The sequence below is a fragment of the Nanorana parkeri genome, unplaced genomic scaffold (genome assembly GCF_000935625.1).
Source record: "Nanorana parkeri isolate BGI_ZX_2015 unplaced genomic scaffold, ASM93562v1 scaffold385, whole genome shotgun sequence".
Taxonomy (NCBI): domain Eukaryota; kingdom Metazoa; phylum Chordata; class Amphibia; order Anura; family Dicroglossidae; genus Nanorana; species Nanorana parkeri.
In genome coordinates, this window is record NW_017306653.1 from 907,042 (window position 1) to 931,573 (window position 24,532).

Consider the following 24,532-nt stretch of genomic DNA (forward strand, 5'->3'; position numbering starts at 1 on the left):
AACAAACATGTTTTGATGTTCCTTCCAAACCTCCCTATTGGTTCTTTCATGTTATGGATGGCCTCATTTACCAACAGGGAGGCTCTGGAGCTGGAAGCATCATTTTATTTCTGTCTTTGTTGCTCTAAGAAATTTTCCCCTCATTTCCTGTTTGGTTAAACTTGTGTCATAAGGACAGGAAGTGAGGGAAAACCTCTTTAACGAAGCCCTGGATAGCAGTAAAAACTTGAGAGGTGTTCTAATCCTTTCACATTCCACCTAAAACTAGAAAGAAATGTTTTGGCTAGACCTACACTTTAATTTCATGACTCTTGGCAGGTAGTTTTGTAAATGATGGTTGAAAGCCAAATAATTACTGTAAAGCTCTCCTGGGTGTGTGAACTCATTGTCTGAACTTACATTCTGCAGGTGAATTTTGTGATCTTCATAAGAGTCATCTGTATCATCATCTCTAAGCTGCAGGCCAATCTGATGTGCAGGACGGACACCAAGTGCAGGTGGGTCTCTGACAATTGACATCAATGATCCCTGTCATGACTCTAATCCGAAGCTTACATTGATAGCTTCAGGTCCAACAACTGCTTTATTGTTTCATTTTACTCATCAATCTCTGCACCAGAGTAGCTTACATTCTAACATCCTACTACAGTCACCCACTGTTATTATTCCTATACAAGTATATAGCTTTGACATATAGTGCAGGGCTGTACAGAGAACACTGAGCCAGTCACATCGGACTCTATATCCGAGGAGCTTACGCTATATTGTCCTCTACAAATTCTGACCTACCACTATGTTCGTAGTCAGAACCGGCAATACAGGCATAAATAGAACGTACAAATTCATGCAGACACGGTGCTTGTTAGGAACTGAACCCAGGACTCCAGGTTTAACATACAAGTGGGTCTGGAGCAAAGACCTTTGTGGCATTGAAAGACTTTAAAGACAGACTTCATATAGTTTTATGGGAAGCAAAGCATGACATAAATGTATAATGAGAGGCTATGCACTAAACCTGGCCTACACTGGTTGAATTTCATGCAAGTCCTGCTGACTCCTGCCCTCAGGGCTGAATGAGTAAAAACAGTGTATGGCTAGCTTGACCTTTCTGGAATCCCGAGTCTTCAAGCTTCACCACTTTTCTGATCCCCGGCCTACAGGCATACAACCCAGAAGGAACCACAGTGGGGGAAACAGGTATTTGACACACTTGGAAGCATTGAATACCTTTAATGGCCAGCAATCAGCTGACTGAAGGGGTTTAAAGGTTCTGGCTGCTGTAAAGTGCATGTACAGCCGCTTTCTTGGGGCACCTGGGGGGGCAGCAGGTATGCCTCCCACCCCCTGTCCAACTCCCTCACATCACTAGTTGCCAGGAGCTAAGCAGGACTCTCTGGCTAGGTGGGCCAGTAATGTCAGTGAGACGGATGGGACACTGGACAGAGACAGAGCGAGAGGTACCATGTACCACCAGCACCCCACCAATAAGATGCACTGCCAGCACCCCAAACCCCCCTTCCTACCTCCCCATAATGTGCAACAGCAGCACCCCCTAAACCCCCTCCCTGGCAACATGCACCCCCGTCCAGCTTCAGGCAGCAATAAGTGTAGGGACACCCCTGGCTAAACCTACCCAGGCACATGCAGTTGCCACTATCCTGGAGCCCTTGCTACAACAGCAGGGCTTCCAAATATAGGGGAGCATGTGACCTCCCCTAAGTGACAGTATTTGATTCTAAGCAGGCTGTCACAGGGCTCGAACACTGTAATGTGGGGGGTGCCATGACACTATCTACCTGGCTAAGCTTTAACACCAAAGTTTTGAAAGGCAAGGGTTTGCTACAGCAGAGAGGAAATGATTGAGCATGGATGGGTACATATACTTGCCTGGGTGGTGGGCTATGGGCAGACACATTCAAGGCAAAGTGACAGCATCTGTTTAAGCTGGAGCACTGCCTATGGACTACTTTTAATGAAATACATTGGATAATACTCACATATGGTGATATTGAACAGATGTTATCTGGTTCCATTACAGGGTTCCTTCCTATACTGATCACACTTTGGAATTAATTATTCATTTTGAATGTATAAAACATATGAGGAACAATTCTTCCTCCATGTGAATTCAATCAAATTCTGGTGTGATTGCTAAAGTGAATTATCATGTTTGATGAAATGAATTACTGTGGTTAGCTTTGAACCATGGATCGTTTTTGCAGATATTGAATTGGATTAATGTGATGAACTGTGAATCATGGATTGAATTTTATTGGCCTAATTTTGTTCTATATCATGTGACAATATATGTGACTCAGATAGCTACACATGGTCCCTGTGCTCGTGTTGTAACGGTGGGTGTGACAAGCTCCTTCCATTGTTCTGAGGTTGAAGGCTGAGTCCTGTGGATGTATTCATTTGTTGTAATTTATTGATAAATACATATTTTTGATCAAGTGGGATTTTCCACTGGATTAGAGTCATTTGTTTAGTATTCATAAAGCCGGGAAAGTAGTCAACCACAATGTTGTGGAGTTCAGTTGATTCTTAGCGTCCTTCTGGAGGGAAAAGCAGATGAAGACATTGGCAAGGGCAGGGTACTGTGATCTCTGTGAGAGCTAACAAATACCTGGAAGTGTTACACTGACACATTACTTAGCATGCACTTAACATGCACAAAGATATACAAGATATATATATATATATATATATTAGGGATGCACCAATACCGATACTATATCAGTAACGGTGCCGATACTGAGTATTTGGGTGAGTACTCATACTCGTCCAAATGCTCTGATACCTTTCCCGATTCTTGAGCTTCCGATCAGAGGGAGATTTCCTCTGACTGGCAGTGCCGCAAGGAAACCTGGAGCCGGGAAGCTGGCTCCATACTGTTTGGCCGGCTCCATGCTGATTGGCCGGGAAGACGACTTCCCAACCAATCAGTGTCGATCTGGGCAGACAAATCTGATAATATGGCGACACGACCTCCAACCTGCAGGCACCTCATTCCCCTCACACAGATCCTTAGCAGCAGTCATTAACGTACCAGTCCCTCGGCCAGCTGGGCAGACACCGCTCTCCAAGCTCTCCCGGATCTGCCCACGTCTCCTGTGTGTACAGTGCCCACGTGATCGGCCTTCCTGGCTTCCTGATTGTCCGGGAAGCCGGCTCTATGCTACCAGAAGTACTGGTATCAGTACTCGGTATCGATCAATACCGATCTATAAATATCAGTACACGTACTTGATACCGAAAAAACGGTATCGGTGCATCCCTAATATATATATATGTATATTGTATATAAAGCTAGGTCCACTTTAAGGGACACAGTACAAGGCAGGATAGATCTTTGGATCAATGCAGTGCACACTAAATTCTGACCCTCTATCTGCATGTTACAGATGGAAAGATAGGTCACCAGCGCTCCAAAATGCATTTCAGGGCAACACAGGGTCCCTTCCTCAAGGCAACATTCACCTTGAGGAAGGAACCCTGTGCAGCCCGAAACTTTGGCTGTTTTAACCTAAGTGATATTATTTGCAATAAGCCATATTTCTCTGCATTTTGGAGTGCTGGTGACCTATTTTCACATCTGTGAGGTTTTGCACAGCGCCATCTGTAGCAGTCCCTTCGAGCATCTACCTTATCTATACTGATCACAACGCTGTATGGTGTGCACCAGACACTTTCAACATTTAAAGACAAGACTCCTTAGACCAGGCAATGTTTTTTTCAATCTTTAGTCAGCCAATGTTGGTGATCCGATGTCCCCAGGAGCCTCATTTCCTGTTCTCAGCTGAGAGAAGAGACTGCTGTGTTTTCTTCCTCTTTGAGGTTCCCCATGTTGGGTGTTCGGAGATGGCCTTCTGCACAGCACTGCTATAAAGAACTGATATTGGATCAGTCTGAACTAGTCAGTCCATTCTCCTCTGACCACTCTCATTAACAAGGTGTTTTCCCAACAGAACGGCCTCTCCCTGGTGTTTTTTTGTTTTTTTTTGCACCATTTTTTGTAAATATTAAGGACTGTTGGGTGTGAAAACCCCAGGACATCAACGTTGTCTGAGATACAGTATCTGTCACCAATGATCACTCTATAGTCAAAGTCACTTAGACCGTTGTGATAGTTGGTCAAGCAACAACACAGCCTCTTAACCATGTCTGAATGTTTTATGTGTTGAGTTTTACCAACATGCAGAGCTGGATTATCCACAGGCCTTCCTAGACAGGAGCATATGGCCCACTGGATGTCCAGGGGGCCCAGGTAAAACATTCATACTCCTGAAGTAAACCAGAGGGATAGTACAATTGGTCAAAGCAGTGCACCTGGCTTGTCACTCAACAAGGCAGTTGGTGTCTGATGGGACCAGTACAGCCAATGCAATGGTGCCTGTTAATTGAAGAGATGTGGGGAAGACAAAGATGCTCCCTCGCCCCATTCTGCCTTAATCTGTCTTTGCACTTTGGCTCTCATAAAAGAGCCAGTAGACTGAGTAGTCTACAGTCTTGTATTAGTGATTATATTGGATTCTTATGGCATACTATTTCATTGTGGTAATGTGATAGTATGAATGGACCCTAAGAACCCCATATAACCAGTTAGCGTGATCTGGTGCCATCTACTGTCAATAGGATTCCTATTTACCTTGCCAATAGAAATGTATTGCCACTGCCAGAAATGGTGCATGCAACATTGTTTGAGCATTGGCAGCTCATTCATTTTGAATGGCCCACCTTAACCCAATGCACGTTGATGCACAGAATGGTGTGAATGGGCCCACTCATGTGCTGGAGTCCCACTAGGATGTCAGAAGCATAGAGTAGTTTTGGATCTCTTTATAAGGATGTATAACCCTATGTCCATATACACATTTTATATGTGTTCCCAACCTGAGCGTGATGGTTTGCAGATGACTAGATCTAGCTAGAAATACTTCATTAAAGATAAGCAACGTCGCCCTGATCTAAGTCTTTTCAGAAGTCTTGTTGTAATTTAACTTTCCTGATTGCAAATGTCCTGAGCTTTGTTAATTTCACACTTAATCAGTACAAACTGAAAATAGCAATGGTGAAGGAGCCAAAACCAATCTGTAATTATCTGCCTAATGCGGTCGTTTGTATTCAGACAGCAACAATCTAATGCCAGCCATGAATTGTAGACGGGGCACAGTCTTCTGCTGAGCAGGCACTGTGTGCGGAGGCTCTCCCAGGGATTGAGGCTCAGCCTGTGGGAAGCTGGGTCCTATCTTTCTTTATTGTGAATGTTTTGTTTTGTTTTGGCCAAGACCTAAAATAATATGTTCAGTTTGATTACAGGAACACAAATTCCCCTCGCTGTTAGGAACAATTATTTCCAAATAAATCCATGAAACTTGGGTAAGGTGGAGGAATAAAAATAAATATTTAATTTGGGATTCGTGCTGAGCCAGCGAGGTGAAAATGACGGCACAAAATGCATCCAAAATTTGCTGCATACCCCAGAATTATGAGACAATAAAGACAATCTGTGGGGAGGATTTATAGCAACAATTAAAGAGTTTCTAAACCCCACAACAAAAATGTAATATATTGCATCTCACCAGTCCTTAGAAGTGGCAGCTTCATTCGTTTTCTTTTTTATTAGGCTTTTGTTTGGGCAGAAGGGACCTATAAAGTCTTAACTATTAACAAAAATGTATCATATACTGTATGTGTATCACACAATCCCACGTTCAGTTTGATAATTTGTATTGAGATTGTAGTCCATCCTGGGAGTGAGCTTGAAGTGGTGGCTACTTTACAACACACACAGGGACCATGGGGAACAATAGTAGCCACCCTCCAGAAGGAAGGACAGTGTTAGCAACAATTAAGGCTAGGTTTACACCTAGGCGATTTATCACGCGGATTGGGTCCCGTGATATCGCGCAAAACACAAATTCACACTGAAGTCATTGGAGTCTGTTCACACCTTTGCAGTTTGTCGCACGGACTAAATCGCCTGTCGCGCGAAAAGGTGCAGGATTGATTTTCGGGCAGTTGTTGCGCGGTTTGGGTCCCATAGATCACCGCGTGGTTTTCAAAGCGACAATCGCCCGAAAACAGCTCACATTTGTATCGCCTAGGTGTGAACCTAGCCTCAGAGATGATTTGAGGATCTACAGCTGAGTGATACACAAATAAGGTAGAATTTTGTTCATAGTTAAGGTACTTGAATGCATTTTTAAGTCTTAACTTCTGAGTTTAGAGTCACTTTAATATAGCAGCCGCTCATGTTTGTACACATGCCGCAGCTGACATGTTTGTAGGCAGTGCAGCTTGCCAAATGAGACCATTGCAATAAATGGGGCTGTGCCCCCACCGCCTAGGCAGGCTGTTGTGGTGCATTTATACAATAGAAAATCCGCACTGGAATAAAAAAGAAGAGAAAAAATGGCATTCAGGAGGTGCCTTCTGAACACTGGGCTGCTGCTGCTCTACTGTCCTTTGCAAAGCAATCCACCATAGATTGCTTTTATAGAGGCAGTGAAGGACACCGCCTGTCTGAATGAGGTCCACTCTATCCAAAATCAAGACAAAAGGCTTTGGCTTGACTTACACTTTAAGATGATTGAATGATAAAAAATGGTGACAAGGTGACATTGGGCCTCCCAAGTATTGGACTTCCAGCATATCCCACCGATGCTTGATTGGATTAAAATCTGGAGACTCTGGAGGTCAAGTCAACACTTCAAACTCATTGTTGTGTTCCTCAAACCATTCTTGAACCATTTTTGCAGTGTGGCAGGGTGCATTATCATGCTGAAAGAGGTCATTGCCATTAGGGAACGCACATATTTTTTCTTTTTTTGCTCTCCTTGGGTTCCCCAGTTGTCTTTTTCACTGCCATCGGGGAATACCATTCCCATGATGGGGTGTGCTGGATCAGTAACAATGTTTAGGTCGGTGGTACATGTCAAAGTAACATCCACATGAATGGCAGGACCCAAGGTTTCCCAGCAGAACATTGCCCAACGCATCACATTGCCTCCGCCAGGCTTGTCTTCTTCCCGAGGTAAGGGACACACATTTACCCAGCCATGCACATGTTGTATATGAAAACATAAAAAATCAGAAAATGTTTTTTACCTTTGTCAGCGGAAGACGGCGGTGGTCATACAGAACATGGAACCTTATCAGAAAATTGAATTGCTCTATTAAATATATATTGGGAATAATTCCGCACTTAGCCTGAAATGAGGTCTGGATGTTTCCAGCGGGGTTTTTCTCTCTATTTCTTTATGAACATTAAAGATAATCACTGTCTATTTACATGAAAAAAGAGAAGGACTGGGGAATGGCACATTTTATAGGCAATTATGCTACTTCCAATCATTTTAAGGGGGGGATCATTTCCACTTAACAATATCCAATTCTGGAGAGTATGTGTAATCTTCTGAAGGACATCGTCGGTTGTCTTCCGAAGTTCCTGCTGTATCTAAATAAAATACCAACTGTTTTATAGGAGTGTGTTCCATCAATTCATGTTCATGGTATTGATTCCGCCTAATCTAGAATGATTTCATTACCATTTCTATAACTTTTTAGCCCTAAGAAAGTCAAATAAAGCTCATAATTTATGATATGTACAGTATGATGCATAATACCGACTGTATGATACATGTTATTGTTATAGATTTTCTTTCCCTTTAATATATTGTGTTATCACTCAGTCAGTTTTCTGTGAGAAGGATTATTATTATTATCATCAATTTTATTATCATTATTATTGTTCAATATTTATATAGAGCCAGCAGTTTCTGCAACAGTTGTAACGTCATAATAGGAATACATACTAGAATTGTTTTTCATAATTAAATCAAAGCTTATTCAAAAAAATCCCTTTTATGCAGTGAGTGCTGCCTTCCATTTGCCCATCACTTCCAACAACTTCCGGGATTTCCAGTGTGCTTTGCGTCTCTTTCCCTGCTGCTTGATGTGACGCAATCTCCATTTCTCAAGATGCATTGCTTCCAGCAATCAAAGATAATGTTACATTGTCCAGATGTTGAGTTGTAGTTCAGAAGGCAGGCTCTGTGAGAGTGGTGACACAGGGAAGTGAAATGGTGTCAGTGCATTGAGGTAGCACATGCCACAACCACACTCTGTTTGTAAGGTAAATGCCGGAGTGAACATCCACAAAAATATCCATGTAAAATCCAAAGTAGGTACAGACAGCAAGACCTGTGAATGCTCTATACCTACTTTGGATTATATATACATACATATATACATACATTTGCCATATGACAACTCACCTCATGATGTAGGTCCTACCGTTCGGGTTGGGGTATGGAAGGCCCTGGCCTCATTGGGTTGAAAACCACTCTTCTAGAGAACCTGTACTTTTAAAGCTCATCGTCAATACCCAAGAGATTTAGCCACCCTTGAGCCTGCAGATAGCCTGTAGGTCTTCAGGGCCCCTCCCATTGCGCAAGAGACAAGCTCATATGTTCACCTTTGTCTTGGTTGTTACTTTTGTTATTCATATTGATGACAGCTCTGACCCTTTTTACAGCTTTTTATCCTCCTAGTTTAAACAAAACCAGCTTCACAAATGTCATAATACATAATTCAAGGCTCCAGAACCAGGGATGAATCTGTGCAATTGAAATACAATGTTCCAAAGCATAGCCTTGAGGATGCATTAACTCGGGTAGTGGTGGCGTCACAAGGGCATTGACAGAACATGTTGATAGAATATTTTGTTCGCCTTAACTACAACAAAGCAAAACAAATGTTGGTCCCTAAAATACACAATAAAATACTCATACAGACTTTTTTTTTAAATTTAATCTCAACTTGAGTAATTCATTTCTTTTTGTTTTAAGGAAACCTGCACTGAGAAAACGTACTATATGGCCAAATGTGACATAGACACCTGACCATCACACCTATATGAGCTTGTTGGACATGACATACCTTTCCAAAATCACTGCTATCATTATGGAGTTGGTCCCCATTATTAGCTATAACAGCCTCTTCTCTTCTACAAAAGATTTTGGAGGATGTCTGTGGGAATTTGTGCCCAATTATGAGGTCCGGTACTAATGTTGGAAGAGAAGACTTGGATCACAATCAGCAATCCATCCCAGTGGTCTTCAGTAGGGTTGAGGTCAGGTCTCTGTGCAGGACACTCGAGTTCTTTGACGCCAGACTGGTCAAACCATGTCTTTATGGAGCTGGCTTTGTGCACGGGGGCACAGTCCTGCTGGAACAAGGGCCTTCCCCAAACTGTTACAATCCATCCCAAAATTAATGAGCAGGGTTAAGGTCCGGGCTCATGCAAGCCACTTGAGTTCCTGCACACCAGACTGGTCAAACCATGTCTTTATGGAGCTGGCTTTGTGTGCAGTGGCACAGTCATGCTGGAGTTGAAGAGAGCCTTCATCAAACTGTTACCACAAGGTTTACTTTGAAGGAAAGAGGATCAAAGGTGTGTAAAATCTTACCGTTAATTTTATTTAGAAAGCAGCAACAGCCAGAGTAGAGTAGTAGCCAGCAATGCCAGCCTGCTGCAGAGAAGGACCCTTGCTGTATGTGTGGAAGCAGCGGTCTCTCTGTAGAGATCTGACACGCCCCCTGCTAAGTCAGACCACTGCAATCACCAAAGCTCATGCTCCCTGCTGATTGGAGGGTTCTGACTCTCACTCAACAGGGCATGTGTCAGACATCTGCCGAGAGACCACTGCTTCCTCACAGAGAGTAAGGGTGCTGTATGACACTTTACAATGAGCACCTCTTGTATGATTCTCTGCAAAAATCTACATGCATACATTCAAAGGATAATATATATATATATATATATATAGTGTATCTCTCTATCTACAGTATATCCTCTAAGTATATCCTATGTATATAATATAATGGTGGAGCCTTATTCTGCATCCTCAGTAAATCTTTCATTAATTTGTTCTTATCATCTGCAGACTAGCAAAGTCCACTTTGACGCTGATCCCTCTACTGGGGACACACGAGATAATTTTCGCCTTCATTACCGATGAACACGCCAAAGGATCTGTGCGCTACATCAAACTTTTGTTTGAACTTTCCTTCAGCTCATTCCAGGTAAGTTCTGATTACTGTACTATCACCATATCACCAATAGGGGGCAGTACAAGAGTGGAATGACGATGCAATAAGGACGATTTACTGTGCTGTACATAGCCTGTGCAGAGAGCAGAGCTGTGGGAGGGACTGAATTGGAGGAGCCTGTGTAGTGGACGGCCAATGAGGAGGGAGTTACAATAGTCAAGACGAGAGATAACAAGCGAGTGGATGAGTAATTTAGCGGTGTCATTGGTGAGGAAGGGGCGTATTTTGGAGATTTTGCGAAGGTGTAGGCGGCAGGATTTGGATAGTGATTGGATGTGGGGAAGAAAGGTGAGGTCCGAGTCAAGGATGACACCTAGGACCTTGGCATGGGAGGAAGTCTGGATAGTTGTGTTAACAATCTCAAGGGAAAAGTTGGAAGAAGGTGCACGGGCAGGAGGAAATATCATGAGCTCAGTTTTTGAAAGGTTGAGTTATAAGAAATGTTGTGATATCCAGAACGACATTTCAGTTAGTAGATTAGTGACACGCAAGGGGGTGAGTTGTGGAGTAGAAAGATATATTTGAGTGTCATCGGCATAGAGATGGTATTGGAAGCCATGTGAGGTTATTAATTGACCAAGGGAGGAGGTGTGGATAGAGACGAGAAGGGGTCTGAGGACAGAGCCTTGGGGTATAGACTTGACAGAACATAAGTAGATATCTACCCAAAGTGAGAAGTCCAACCATCAAAAGTGTAAACTGGAACAGCTGTCTCCATTGGAAGATTTCCCATCTATTTCTTTTCCGGTGCCAACCTTAAAAATGTGGGGTTCTCAATGAGGGTAGATCTCCTCCATGGACATCCTTCTCCTCAGTATCCAAACTAGAAAACAAGCGTGGACTGGATTTCCACTTTAAAATATCAGATTATATAACAACATTTCCATCACATAAGCCATCAGCTTCTGATTGCCGCTGAGAAGAACAATGAACATCGGCAGAGCCCCCGGCGAGTTAATGCCATCTCGAGGTGCCAAGAAAAATCATAGCATGGCCACGTCCCAGGCCGGGCATTGCTTCAGGAATTCCCATCAGTGACTGGATCTCGTTCACCATCTTCGGGGAGGGCACAATCCATCACCCATCTGACATAACATAGCGGTGTAAATCACTGCTGACGCCCACGCTATTACCCGTGGTTACCGCGTCTCCGAGTGACAAACGGCTCCTCGTTATTGAAGACATAAACAGGCAGAGAAATGCTGATTTACCGGGAGGAAATGCACAATCAGCAGAAACATCATCCAAACTGCGGGGAAGGGGGAAGGGGGAAGAAAAGAGTTTGGAGACCGACATTAAAGTGGACCTGTCATACACACAACAGCAAGCTAAGGGAAACTATAGACTTTTTAAAAAATCGATAAGCTCAGCATACAATTATGACCAGTATTCATTGAATACAAATGTGTTATCCCCTCTTTGGCAGTTTTTACTACATTTAGTGTTTTTGGCTAAAAAAGTAACTAGAAGAATGGGGTTCGACTGTCCTCCCTTGGCCTGGAGTCACACCCGTGTGTCAATGCAACACAGGGGTATGAAACCAGGCTAACCGAAGACAGCCTGGCTTTGCACTTTCGGGTGTCAAAACCCGCTTTCTAATGTGTTAACACAACAAGCAGTAGCACATGATATAAATACACCATGCCTTTGCCTTGCCTATGTTTTTCTAAGTTGAATGTAATATCAGGTCAATTCAGCATTATGGCCACTAGTTTATTTTGTTTAATAAAGTTCAATTGTAGTTTGTTGATATAATATTTTTTCCACTAGATGGAGCTGAGAAGCATAGGACAGAAATATTGAATTCCTTTTATTTCCACTAGATGGAGCTGAGAATATGCAATATGTTTCTGATTCCTTTTATCCCCACTAGATGGCGCAGAGGAACATAAGAAATAAATGCTTCTTTCCTATACTCCTCAGCGCCATCTTGTGGCCATAATGCAGTATTGCCTTGATATGACCTTCGACTTGGAAATAAAATACACTAAGAACATTCACTTTTGCCTCCATTTGAACAGAAAGAAGGAGTTTCACAGGATGAGTGGCTTTATGAATGATGTCCATCTAGTCCTGGAGATTTGCACAGCTCCACCACACAGCACAGCCCTGTCTGGCAGGGCAGGAGGCCTCCTTTTTCTCCCCTGCAGTCAAGTGATACTTACAGGTCTTGTCCCTTACACAGTCTGATGACTGATGAGCTCATCTCTCTGACCCTCCGCTCTCTCCTTCTATCAGCACACTGCTTGCACTGCAGCACAACTGATTGACTCCTTGTGCTGCTTCTCCCTCTTTCAGACTGAGCCCTGCTGTCCAGGGACTGCATGAGGCTGATCCCAAATCAGATTCAGGTCCTTACACTGCTTACACGAATAAATTTACCGACGAGCTGCTTTAATTTTTGTCTTTTCTATCTGCCTGGAATTCAGCTTTACCTTGTTACAAATGTACTTATCCCAGGTTAGGAACTCTGCTCCAGTATGTTGTGTTTGGCTGCATGGAGGGGGTTTGGGGGGGGATACATTAAAGAAAGATTGGTACATCTGTGATCTGTGCTACTCAAACCTTTGCTCTATGTGCTCACCCCCGGCTCTTCTCTTTACCGTTCCAGGGACTGATGGTTGCGGTTTTGTACTGCTTCATGAACAATGAGGTAAGATATAAGGAATCTTTGTTTGGGGACATTATTCAAACACGTTACCTGCGCTGCTGGTTGGCGGCATGACAAATCAGTGACAGTTGATCACTTCATTAGCAGTCAGTGTCATTGTACGTGATAGAGCCACATCTGCCGCATCGATCTCATTATAAACCTCGATGTTTTATTTGGCAAATGAGCGTGTACAGCGGCAGGCAATGCCGAACGATGACTCTGTATAATGAGCAACCGCGCGGGACAGATTCCGCAACTGTGATTTGTAGGGTGAAGATGCAGAAAGATTGGGCATAAAGTCATACAGAATAAAAGGGGTCCTTACCGAAGCTGTGTGCTTTCACTGCTGTATTTTCTTGCCTTAAAGGAGAACTATGGGGCCAGTGTTTTTCCCCATAGGTCTCCTAAGGGTCACAGGTCTCCTAAGGGTCACGGGACACAAATTAGCGCCCTCCCGTGACCCAAAGCTGCCTATCCCGAGGCAGAGCCAGCTGTGCCCGCCCCCTCCCCCGTCTGTTTCGCCAGTCAGCGCTGGAGGATCTGACAGTGGGGGGGGAGGGATCCCTGCAGGGAGTCGTGAGTGACAGTCACGCCTTTCTACAGGGATAGATCGAGAAGTGAGTGAGCGACGGTATGTGTTCGCTCACTTCCGGATCTACTGAGCCGACCTGTGACAGTCTCATTGTCACAGGTCGGCTCAGATTATGAGGCTGAGTGAAAATCACTCGCCTCATAATTCTCCTTTAAAGCCAATCTATATCGAAAAACAAAAATGTTACATATTGCAGCGTACCATTCTGCAGGCTTTTGTTCCCTTTATTTTCACACAGTGACCCTGCTAGTAACACACTTCCTGTCCTACACTGACAACACTGCTAGTCTATAGATATACGCTGAGTGGCCAGTTTATTATGACCACCTGACGTTTGTAGGTAAATTAGCTATAATTTGGCGCTGAAGTTGCTAGAGGGCCAGACCATTATAAATAGGGAAGCGGGTTGTTTACCACGACAGTAGAAGTGATTTGTTTCTGCAGATACGGGGAAACAACGCGATTTAACAGCCTTTGAACGTGGGATGATTGTTCGCGCTCGGAGCCATGGAGCGAGTATCAGCAAAACAGCAGAATTCGTTAAATGTTCAAGAGCAGCTGTTGTTAGTGTTTAATGACTGGACTGTCAGCCGAAAATCTGGGTCTGAACGTGCGAATTGTGGCCGTCAGCGACTAGTCAATGTTAGGGCAGAACGGAGAGTGGCAAGACTGGTACAATACAACAGAAGGGCCACAGTGCCGTGTCAGATTCCTCGCATCACCTTTCATCATCTCGTGGAGTCACGAGGCGGCCCAACGAAGTACTGATGGGGTGGTCATAATAATCTGGCCACTCAGTGTAGTACTGTGAGTGTTGTCACCATAGGACAGGAAGTGTGTATACAGTAAACTGACAGTTATCTGGCACCTATGGAGATCAATAGTTGCTGGATAACTGTAGTTTCTGGAGAGTAACTCTCAAGCAACCACCAACCCTATTCTCTCTCAGGTCATGTCCTCTGCTCAGTGGGCAGGGACAATCGCCACGTGCTATTGGCTACTGCAATTTGAAATAGCCAATAGCAGGCAGGCTATTGCTACCCATTGTTTAAAATCTCCTGCCGACTGCAGAATGTAGCCGCTGGCCCAGCAGTAAGATGTAAGCAAAAAATTTTGTACTTAATAAATTTAGTTGCTAACAATTTGTTTTTTGTGTGCATCAAGCCAAAAAAAATTGAGGATGTTTTTTGTCCTCAATTCTTTTTGCTTGAATTATTATTATTATACGGGATTTATATAGTGCCAACAGTTTGCGCAGCGCTTTACAATATAAGGAAGACATTACAATCACAATATGTTAGGATCCAGAGCGCCTCCAGGTGGCAGTGGAGCTAAGCCCTGCAGTTTCCGTACTCACCTGCAGGGGTCTCCAGGCAGCCAAGAACTGCTAGGTACCAGACCTCCACTGGGTGGTGCTGGAAACTGCAACTCCAGTGCTCACCAGCAGGCGTCTCCCAGCTGCCACCAATCATCCACCACCTGGTGCTCCCTGGGAGGGTACTTAAGCCCTCCCTGCAGTCAGGTCTGTGGCTCAGTATTGTTTCCTGTTAACCCGAGTCCTGTATCCTGCTTCTTTCCCGAGTCCTGTAACCTGTTTATGTTCCCAGCTTGTTGGCCGGAACCGTGACCTGCTTATGTTCCTGAGTCCTGTTAGTTCCTTGTACACTGACCTTTGCTCCCTGGGTTTGCTTGCCTGTTACTTTTGCATGTGGTGTGGTTTAGATGTAGTTGGTTGCTAATACTTGTTCTGTTTATTATTCTGGTTGGCATGTTAAAACGGTATATCATACATTCTGCCTTGTCCTATGTGGTCACACGTGTTTGGTCTGCCTGTGTGGGTACCTGCGCAGGTGTTGCGTCACCTGTGCCTGTATCCCTGGCACAATACAATTCAAGACAAGATGGTAAGGAGGGCCCTGCCCCTGAGGGCTTACAATCTAAAAGGGAGGGGGAAGTGATACTTGCGGATGTAGCTGTGTGGGGATGAATTGTTTGAGAATGTGATGGTTGAGTGGTTAGGTTGAGGTGGGATAGGCTTCCCTGAAGAGATGAGTCTTTAGGGAACACCTAAAGGCAGTCAAGGTGGGAGATAGATGGACAGGTTGGGGTAAAGAGTTCCAGAGGATGGGAGAGACTCTAGAGAAGTCCTGGAGGCGAGTATGGGAGGAGTTGACAAGGGAGCTGGAAAGCAGGAGGTCTTGGGATGAGCAGAGTGGGGAGATATGCCGGATAATGGGGAGTGTACTGTTTATACATATATAATACACATCTAAAAATTAACAAAAAGTCAATTGAAGTCCTTCTTCTTTTTCAGGTTCAGACTGAGTTTCAGAAAAGGTGGGAACGATGGAGACTGGAGCATGTATACAGCCAGAGAGACAGCAGCATGAAACCCATGAAATTCCCGGCAAACAGCCTGAGCAGTGGAGTCACCGTGGGCAGTAGCGTCTAACGGCATCTTTTCATGATCAGGTGGTTGGGGGCTGCAACGGTGCCACAAACTTCGGAGTCACCAAGGGAAACTCCACCAGCTGAGTAGACTATTCATTTGCACAAGAAGACAAAAAAAGGCCATTCTGTATATTTTTTGGAGACACTAATCCCAATATCATGATTCAGAAGCCAAGACAGATTTTAGACATGGAAGGCCAGGAACTTCTAAGACTGGAAAAGTCCCACCAAGTGCTGATGGCTTGAATGGGATGTTATTATAGAACATGAGAGGATAGTGTTTTGATACAAGTCTCAGGATGGATCAAAGTTAATACAAGTCTCAGGTTAATACAAGTCTCAGGATGGAGCAAAGTTAATACAAGTCTCAGGATGGAGCAAAGTTAATACAAGTCTCAGGATGGAGCAAAGTTAATACAAGTCTCAGGATGGAGCAAAGTTGATACAAGTCTCTATCATGTCAAGTTATCATGCACTGTCCATGTTCAATGAACACTGACCTTCAGTGACCAGGAGAACCACAATGAATGTATCAAGTAGACATGTTTCCACAATTATTTCTTTCTAGAACTTCAGAGTTTTGTTTCCCTTTTCCAGACTCCATCGGCAGCGTCAGGTATAAACAAAAAATTACTTTTGTCATGACATTTATCCGAGGAGAATGTGAATCTTTTTCAGACACAAATATTGGGGCTAATCATTCCAGGACCACAACTCACAAAACTGAACAAAGAGCTAAAGAGGACCATGGCCACCTATGAATGTGGATGATTTTTTTTTGGTTATTGATAATGTTGAAACTCATTTCTGTATATGGATGTGTTAAAAAACCCCCACAGGAATAGAATGTATTTTCTAGGTTGTATATAATGCAGTTGTCATAAAAGATATGGATTATGGTCATCAGATGGCAATCAGACAGAGACATGGTTGATAAGTACATACATTAAAAGCAGCTGAGGAATGGTTGCCATTTTTTGTTTACTGTCCAATGTTTATGTGGCTGCATATTACTAACAGTCATACACAAGTGGAAAATTAAGACTTATTTCAGGCAAAGTTGTAGCTGAGTAGGTCAGAAGTGGTAAAGGGTTCTACCATGATACAGCAAGAGCATACCCAACTTGTCTGCCTGTCTCTTCCTCTTCTAAATGTCTCTGCTCCCCTGCTCTAAGGCTCTTCTTTCCCACCACCCTCCTCTATCTCAGCCCCCTGCTCTGTTCCTGTCCTTTTCTCTCACCTCTGATGCACCACAATTTGGTCCCACGTGTTGCATTCTGGTTCCTGATCTTCTCATTGCTCATCTACAATATGTTTCTATCCCAAAGGCCACTTATCTCTTCACCTTCAAGACTCCTCTGCTTTTCACCACATATGCCTCGGCTTATCCGATCTTCATAACACAAACCCGCTGTCTTCTTCTGATCTCCATGATCTTTAAAGCTGGCCATACACATGCACAAGGACTGAACCAGAGACGTCTGCTTGATTGTCTCATCCCGTGCCAGCTATTGTAGTCAAGCAGCTGTGGAAGGTGGCAGTACTGCAGTCATTTTTCGGCTAACAATTTTCTGACCAGTTCATACGGTTTTCAATCGAAATTTATTAAGCTGTGTCGGACCTATCTCCTACTTCAAGTTTTTATTACATGTTCCCACTGTCTGGCTACCCCCTTACACCAGCAAGTTCTCATCCCTCCAACACCAGAATTTCCCATGCCTCTGATTCCTTCATATCTTATCCTTCTATCATTAACTTCCGTTCCCTTAAACTGCACTTATAATCCCTCTATCCCAATTTACTAATAACCTCAATCCCCTTTATCCCTTTCCCCCAAAATCACATTCCACGCCCCACCATAAACTTACAACCTTTACCATTAGCACCCATGCCTCTATCTCATAAACATCAGCTATAATCCCTACCACAGCTCTAACCTGAGATCCAATGCTCCCCCACCATCAGCTCCCATCTCCACTGCCCCTTTAACATGCGCTCCAGTCCTCTCCGACCACCAGTTCCCATCTTTCCTACCGTTACCATCATTTACTATGCCTACCACCCCTCTACCATGAGCTACAATCCTTCCTCACCATCAGCTCCCATCCCTCCTACCACTTTACCGTCAGTTACCATCCCTACAACTCCTCTACCATAGGCTACAATCCTTCACCATCGACTCCCATCCCTCCTACCACTTCACCATCAGCTACCATCCGAACAAACCTCTCTACCATGAGCTACAATCCTTCCTCACCATCAGCTCCCATCACACCTACCTCTTCACCATCAGTTACCATCCCTACAACCCTTCTACCATGAGATACAATCCTCCCTCACCATCGGCTCCCATCACTCCTACCTCTTCACCATTAGTTACCATCCCTACAACCCTTCTACCATGAGCTACAATCCTCCCTCGCCATCGGCTCCCATCACTCCTACCTCTTCACCATTAGTTACCATCCCTACAACCCTTCTACCATGAGCTACAATCCTCCCTCACCATCAGCTCCCATCACTCCTACCTTTTCACCATCAGTTACTATCCCTACAACCCTTCTACCATGAGCTACAATCCTCCCTCACCATCAGCTCCCATCCCTCCTCGGATAGTGTGAGAAATGGAAAAAACCGAATCACTGGGTAGACTTCTGTTGCTTCCTGTCCTGACAACACACTACAGAGGGTGATGTATAATTAATTTGCTCTGTCATATGCTGGGCAAATGCAGTTTACACCTAATTCCCACCACTAGATGGAGCCAAGGAGCATAGGAAATTCCCTCTGCATCAGGGTATGATAGGGTGTCACTGGAAGAGGAAGTTGAGTACGTGATTCAATCCAGTGTTGCTCACAAGGGCCCCTATAGCACTATAATCTGCATTTCCCTCGTCTTTCTCAGTAGAAATCCAAAGAGCAGAAAACAGCTCTGTCTATTGTTAATGAGCTGTCCTGAATGTCAGCAGTGATACATGTTTATCGAAGCTTCATTTGTTCTCTCGATGCCGCACGGCGGATCAAACCAGCGAGCTTTCTATTACTTTATAATGTTTTCTTTCAGGACTTGTCAGCTTTGATTTCTGTTATTTGTCTCCAGCCAGTGCTGTTAGTGACCGACCGTGTCTAAGCCGAGGTAAAGTCTTTGATGACAGTGTATCTAAAACCAAAACCTTTCTTTTACTTTTGAATAATGTAATGAAGGGTCAGAACCTCTGACAGGTTTTTAAATGCTGTCTGGGGAGGTTCACCCTTCTGTAGGTCCTGCTCACTATTTTCACAGGGATTGATAGTGAGAGAAAACCCCAAATTTGCCAGAAGTGGAGGGGAAATCTTCTAATGGGGACGCCTGTTCCAGTGACAATTGTCTAAAAGGAAATGTGCATTACATTGGCGGCGGGGGGGGGGGTGAGTGTGCTGAATCTCAGGTAAATATAAAAGGCACAAATAAGGCAGCTCTGTCATTATTAGATCATTAAAGAAGTGTAAGTACCTGAATGTGACCTGGTTTCAGCCTCTTGCAGTCCCTATACAACAGCGCTGGAGTGTGAGAGGAGAATCATGTGCTTACCAAATGGAAGGCCAGCTCTCCCTTCTCTCTGGGATTGAGAACACTTCATCAGTGGTCATATGGTACTGCCCAGTTGTATTGGGCCCCAGGCCCCTGGTTAAAACTAGCAAACACTCACTTTAACACAGGTTCAGTCTCTAGGGCCGAGCTTCATCCCCAAGGACAACCTCCGCAGGCCATAGGTTGGCTTTCTCTGACTCCCTCTACACATATCTCAGGGATCCCTCATCCCATAATGCCAGGCATAACCTGACTGTAGTCTTCAGCACTCATTTACCCCTTCCCTGGATGGTGCAGATCCCAAGCTTCCAAGCTCTCACTCTATGACCGGACCCACAATGGTGCTGATCACCTTCTCTTCCTCATCCCAGAACAAAATGTAGAAGATTAATTTTGGTTCAAATAAGTAAAACTCAAACTTTTCTCCAAATGATTGCAAAGAAACACAAGTGTGATGCTATTTTGAACACTTTATAGTCGGGATGCACCGATACTGTTTTTTCGGTATCGAGTACGAGTACTGATATTTTTTTTTCGGTACTCGCCGATTCTGAATACTGATACCGGAAATCCCATCAAAGAAGTCGGGCGGCGTGTAATGGCTCACCGCCCAGCTTCCTGACTGGCCAACCACCAGGTGACAAGGAAGCATGGAGCTGGCTTTCTGGCCAATCAGGAAGCAGGTAATTAAAGGGGTACCCTGATGTGAATAACCCCCCCTGCCCGCACCCCCACAACCAACACCCCAGGGCTTGTTGGAAAGAGGCCCTTGTCCCCATCGGCATGGGGACAAGGTGCTTTTCCAGGGTCAACCTGGAAAAGCACCCTCCCAGTGCCGAGGGCATGTGGCCTGGTATGGCGAGGGGGGCGCTCGCTCGACCCGCCCCCCTTTTCTGCCCTGCCAGGCCTGTGCTTGGATCAAGGGTCTGGTTGGGAATTTTAGAGGGGACACCACGTCTTTTCCCCCACCATTTTTAGGGGTGGAGTTCCTCCTTAAAATTCCTACCACACCTTAAGGGCCTGGTATGACCGTGACCTTATACAGTAAATGTCACCTTTTGCTGCAGCAGGTTCTATACATCGTGCAGATGCGTCACTTTACAGGCAGTTTAAGGGGATCCCCCAGGCACAATATTTAAAGGAATTTTTCATTTGTATTGTTTCACTTTTAGCAATGTTAAAATCACTGCTCCTTTAAAAACTGTATTTTTTAAAAGTGTTTTTTTCATTGATACATGTCCCCCAGGGCAGTAACCGAATCCCCATACACCTTTTATGGCCGACAACTTGCATATAAGCCTTCAAAATTAGGACATTTGATTTTCAGAGTTCCTGTCCCACATACTTTCATTGAGTTTGAAGGTCGAGTTGGAATTTTTTCCATGTTCTAAAGTTCGAACTCGGATATGTTTGGCCCATCACTAGCCGTCACAGATGGTAATGACTCTGCCGATCTGCATTAGCATAAAGTCTTAGCGTATAATTAGCTCCTAGATGAACATCACTGAATAGATGGATATTCACCTGGATGGCAGAGGTGTAATATTAGCTTTTGCTGCCATTTGTGCCTCTTGGTAATACAGACTGCATGAAATGATAACTACAGGATGTAAAAGGTGTCATTACAAATCCTCCCGGCAGCTGCTGAAACAGATATAATAAGAGAACATCAGAAAAGGCCACTTGTGGAGAGACAATAAAATAACAGAGGGATATTTGCTGGAGATCAGCGATCAGCGACGGCCAGACCCCGGAGTCCGGAGATGCAATTACTGAACAGTGTGGATCACAGTAGAAGCTTTGACATATATTTGATATAGTATAGTGACATAGTCTGAAGGTGATGTCGTAACAGAGAAAATCCAGACACAACACAATCTATCAGGCGCTGCTCTGTCACCTTAAAGCTGAAGTTTAATCTGGCTACATTTTGCCTTCCCTGGTTCCCCCCTCAACCCCTTCATCACCATGCCACCATGGAATTTATAAATCAAATCGTTCCTTACATTATTTGAAGATGATGTCATGTGTGTGTTTGATGTCTACCTGATTGTCCTCTTCAATAGGGCATCTAGGTCATGCAGGGGTGTCCCGAGGCCGGGTGTCACCCGGAGCGAAGACCAGGTGACACCCCGCCGTGATGTCATTGTGAATGCGCGTGACGTCACTACGCGAGTGCGCGATGACGTAATCGTGCGTGCATGGCCATCTAATTGACGCCTGCCGGAGAGAGGAGGGGACATTCACCCGGCGGGATTTGGCATGCAGCCGGGTCCCCTCCTCTCTCTCCTGACACTGTTGGGCTCTCGGTCCATGACAGAGTGCCCGACTTTTTAGAGGGGGTGACACCTAAATGACTGTCAGTCATTTTGGTGTCACCCCTCCAATGGTGTCACCTAGGTGCGGGCCACACCCCCCTTGTGACGCCACTGAGTTCATGATTCCGTTGAGAGGGTTTTGGCTAGGTAAACTTTAACGACACTGCTTAAAGTTATACGCCCCCCTGTCTTGTATCATACTGGTCAAATTTCAGCAAGCCATGTGTGCTCCACTCCATTTCCTGCTCCTTTGACCAAAAATAGATTAGAAAGGAGCTGGGCCAGAATTTATTGTCCGAACAGTAACTAGCCAATTAGATGCAGTCACTGTTCTAGCATACAATAGCCTAGAAGGTTAAATACCCCCAACTATGTTGTTTAGTGTGAATGGGGGAATCATGTTTTATTTTTTCTTGCCAAGCCCCCGCAGCAAAAAACTATGAGCTTATGGCCAGCTTAACTTGGGGCTATTTTCTGTCAATTGTGCTGTAAACTGGAATTCTTTGTTTTGTCAGATGAATAAATCCCACGAATGCCTAGTAGAAACATCAGGTTTAAATCTGACCATTTTCATTGTTGACTTTTGTATTGGGCAAACGGAGAGTGGCACTGTGTTCAATATGACTTCCCCATTCTCTCCGCTCAGTTTGGCGTTCAACAGACCTCATTGTCATCACCAGTGGCGTACCTAATAACAAAAGGGCCCTGGTGCAAGATTCTATCTACCTTTTTCTTCAGAACTGCCTTAATTTCTTCACGGGCTAGAGTCCTCAAACTGCTGGAAACATTCCTTAGAGAGTGTGGTCCATTTTAATATGAAAACATCAAGCTATGCGAATCTCTCATTTCACCACATCCCAAAGGTGCTCTATTGGATTGAGATCTGGTGACTGTGGAGGCCATTGGAGCCCAGTGAGCTCATTATCATGTTCAAGAAACCAGTTTGAAATGATTTTAGCTTTGTAACATCTCGCTGCGGTATCTTGCTGGAAGTAGTCATCAGAAGGTGGGTACACTGTGGTAATAAAGGGATGGAGATGGTCAGCAACAATATTCAGGAATGCTGTGGCATCTAAATGATGCTCAGTTTGTTCTCAGGGTGGCACACTGGCGTAGCGGCTAGCGTTCTGCCTTGCAGCAGTGGGGGTCCCTGGTTTGAATCCAGGTCAGGTCACTATCTGCCAGGAATTTGCATGTTCTCCCTGTGGTTGCGTGGGTTTCCACCCACCCTCCAGTGACATGCTGGTAGGTTAATTGGCTCGTGTCTAAATTGTCCCTTGTTTGTATGCATGTGTGATAGGGACCTTGGATTGTAAGCTCATACAGCAAGTGATGAGATCAGATTATAATCCCATTACATCCCCCTTCCCCTCCCCAGAAATCCTGTCTTCGCAACACCACAGGTGTCCACCTGCTAAATAGCTCTCCAGACAGCCATAGCACTAGCCTGGCCAGAATGTCATTGTTCTGAGCTCCCTCAGAGAACAATGGGAGATAACGAGGGATGGTGCTGGTAGTCAGTCTTTTCATAACCAGGTCACACAGCATAACGCACTCAAACATAACTCAACACCAATACACATTAAACTCATCACCGTCACAGTGACTACGTTAGAATGTGTGACCGGTGACGTGGTCACACGTTTTAACGTAATCCCGCCCAGTTTTTCGGCGGTGGAATGTGTGACCGCCAATAGGTGAAGCATTCCAACGCTCTCCCAGCTGTTCTAGGGCAGATCAGCATCGCAAATCGCATGTGCAGGAGAACCGATCTGCCCTGAAACAGCTGACCGGTCCTGAAATGTCACTTCTCTCCGACTGCGATCTCACATTTCACCGCACTCACAAAGTCGGATAGAAGTGACATTTCTGGACCGATCAGCTGTTGGGCAGATCGGTTCCCTGCGCATGCGATTTGCGATGCCCTGGAACAGCAGAGAAAGCGTTGGAATTCTTCACCTATTCCACTGCCGAAAAACTAGGCGAGATTACGTTAAAATGTGTGACCACGTCACTGGTCACACATTCTAACTTAGTCTCAAACTGTGATAGAACAGAGGCCTGTCTGTAATCATTTAACCAGAGAAATAGATTATAATAGGGAACATTACAGTCAGGGGCGTAACTAGGAAGCACAGGGCCCCATAGCAAAGTTTTGTATAACCACCACAAAAAAGTAAAAGCACCTACCTTCAGTAGTTTTCTTTTGATTGACATTTTCACCTCAAGATCGCTACCTAAAGATCAGCTTAAAACTGATACAGACTGTCGATTGCCACTTTGTGGCTCTCACAGTCTCTGTTATATATTACATAGTTACATAGTTACATAGTTACATAGTATTTGAGGCTGAATAAAGACATTAGTCCATCAAGTCCAACCTATTAGGATCTCATTCTAGGAGTACCCGTACCCCTGTATATTACGGTCCCTTAAGAAATCGTCCAAAAGTTTCTTGAACAATTCCACATTATTTGCTGAAATCACCGCCTGTGGCAGTGAGATATTACCGCTGATGATTTAATGCTGCACTACACCAAATGCTTTGATCTACATTTGTTGTCACCTAAGCTTGCCACGAATATTCACATATGTGTTATCATTCATGATTTTTTGTTCTAATAGGTTTTTTGTTACACCTTAATTCCAGTTAATTATCTATTGACCTTTTTCCACATCTCTATACACCTCTTTTTAAAAAAAAACACCTATTAACGATCACTTCTTCCTTTCAGGGCTGTATTAACACGCGGCCCCTTTTTCTCATCATTCACTTGTGAAAACGTAATTTAACACATTGAGGATCTAATATAACCATTGCCTATATA

The 24,532-nt window shown here is 44.3% G+C and overlaps 1 protein-coding gene across 1 annotated transcript in view; it reads left to right on the top strand.

The window, feature by feature from the left end:
• GLP1R (glucagon like peptide 1 receptor) overlaps positions 1–15,816 on the top strand; it is a 197,324-nt gene extending 181,508 nt beyond the window's left edge. The window contains exons 10-13 of the mRNA XM_018559251.1: positions 408–497; positions 9,954–10,092; positions 12,731–12,772; positions 15,679–15,816. Of these exons, the coding sequence (XP_018414753.1) occupies positions 408–497; positions 9,954–10,092; positions 12,731–12,772; positions 15,679–15,816 (409 nt within the window). The remainder of the gene's footprint in view (positions 1–407; positions 498–9,953; positions 10,093–12,730; positions 12,773–15,678) is intronic.
• Positions 15,817–24,532: the final 8,716 nt, after the last annotated feature.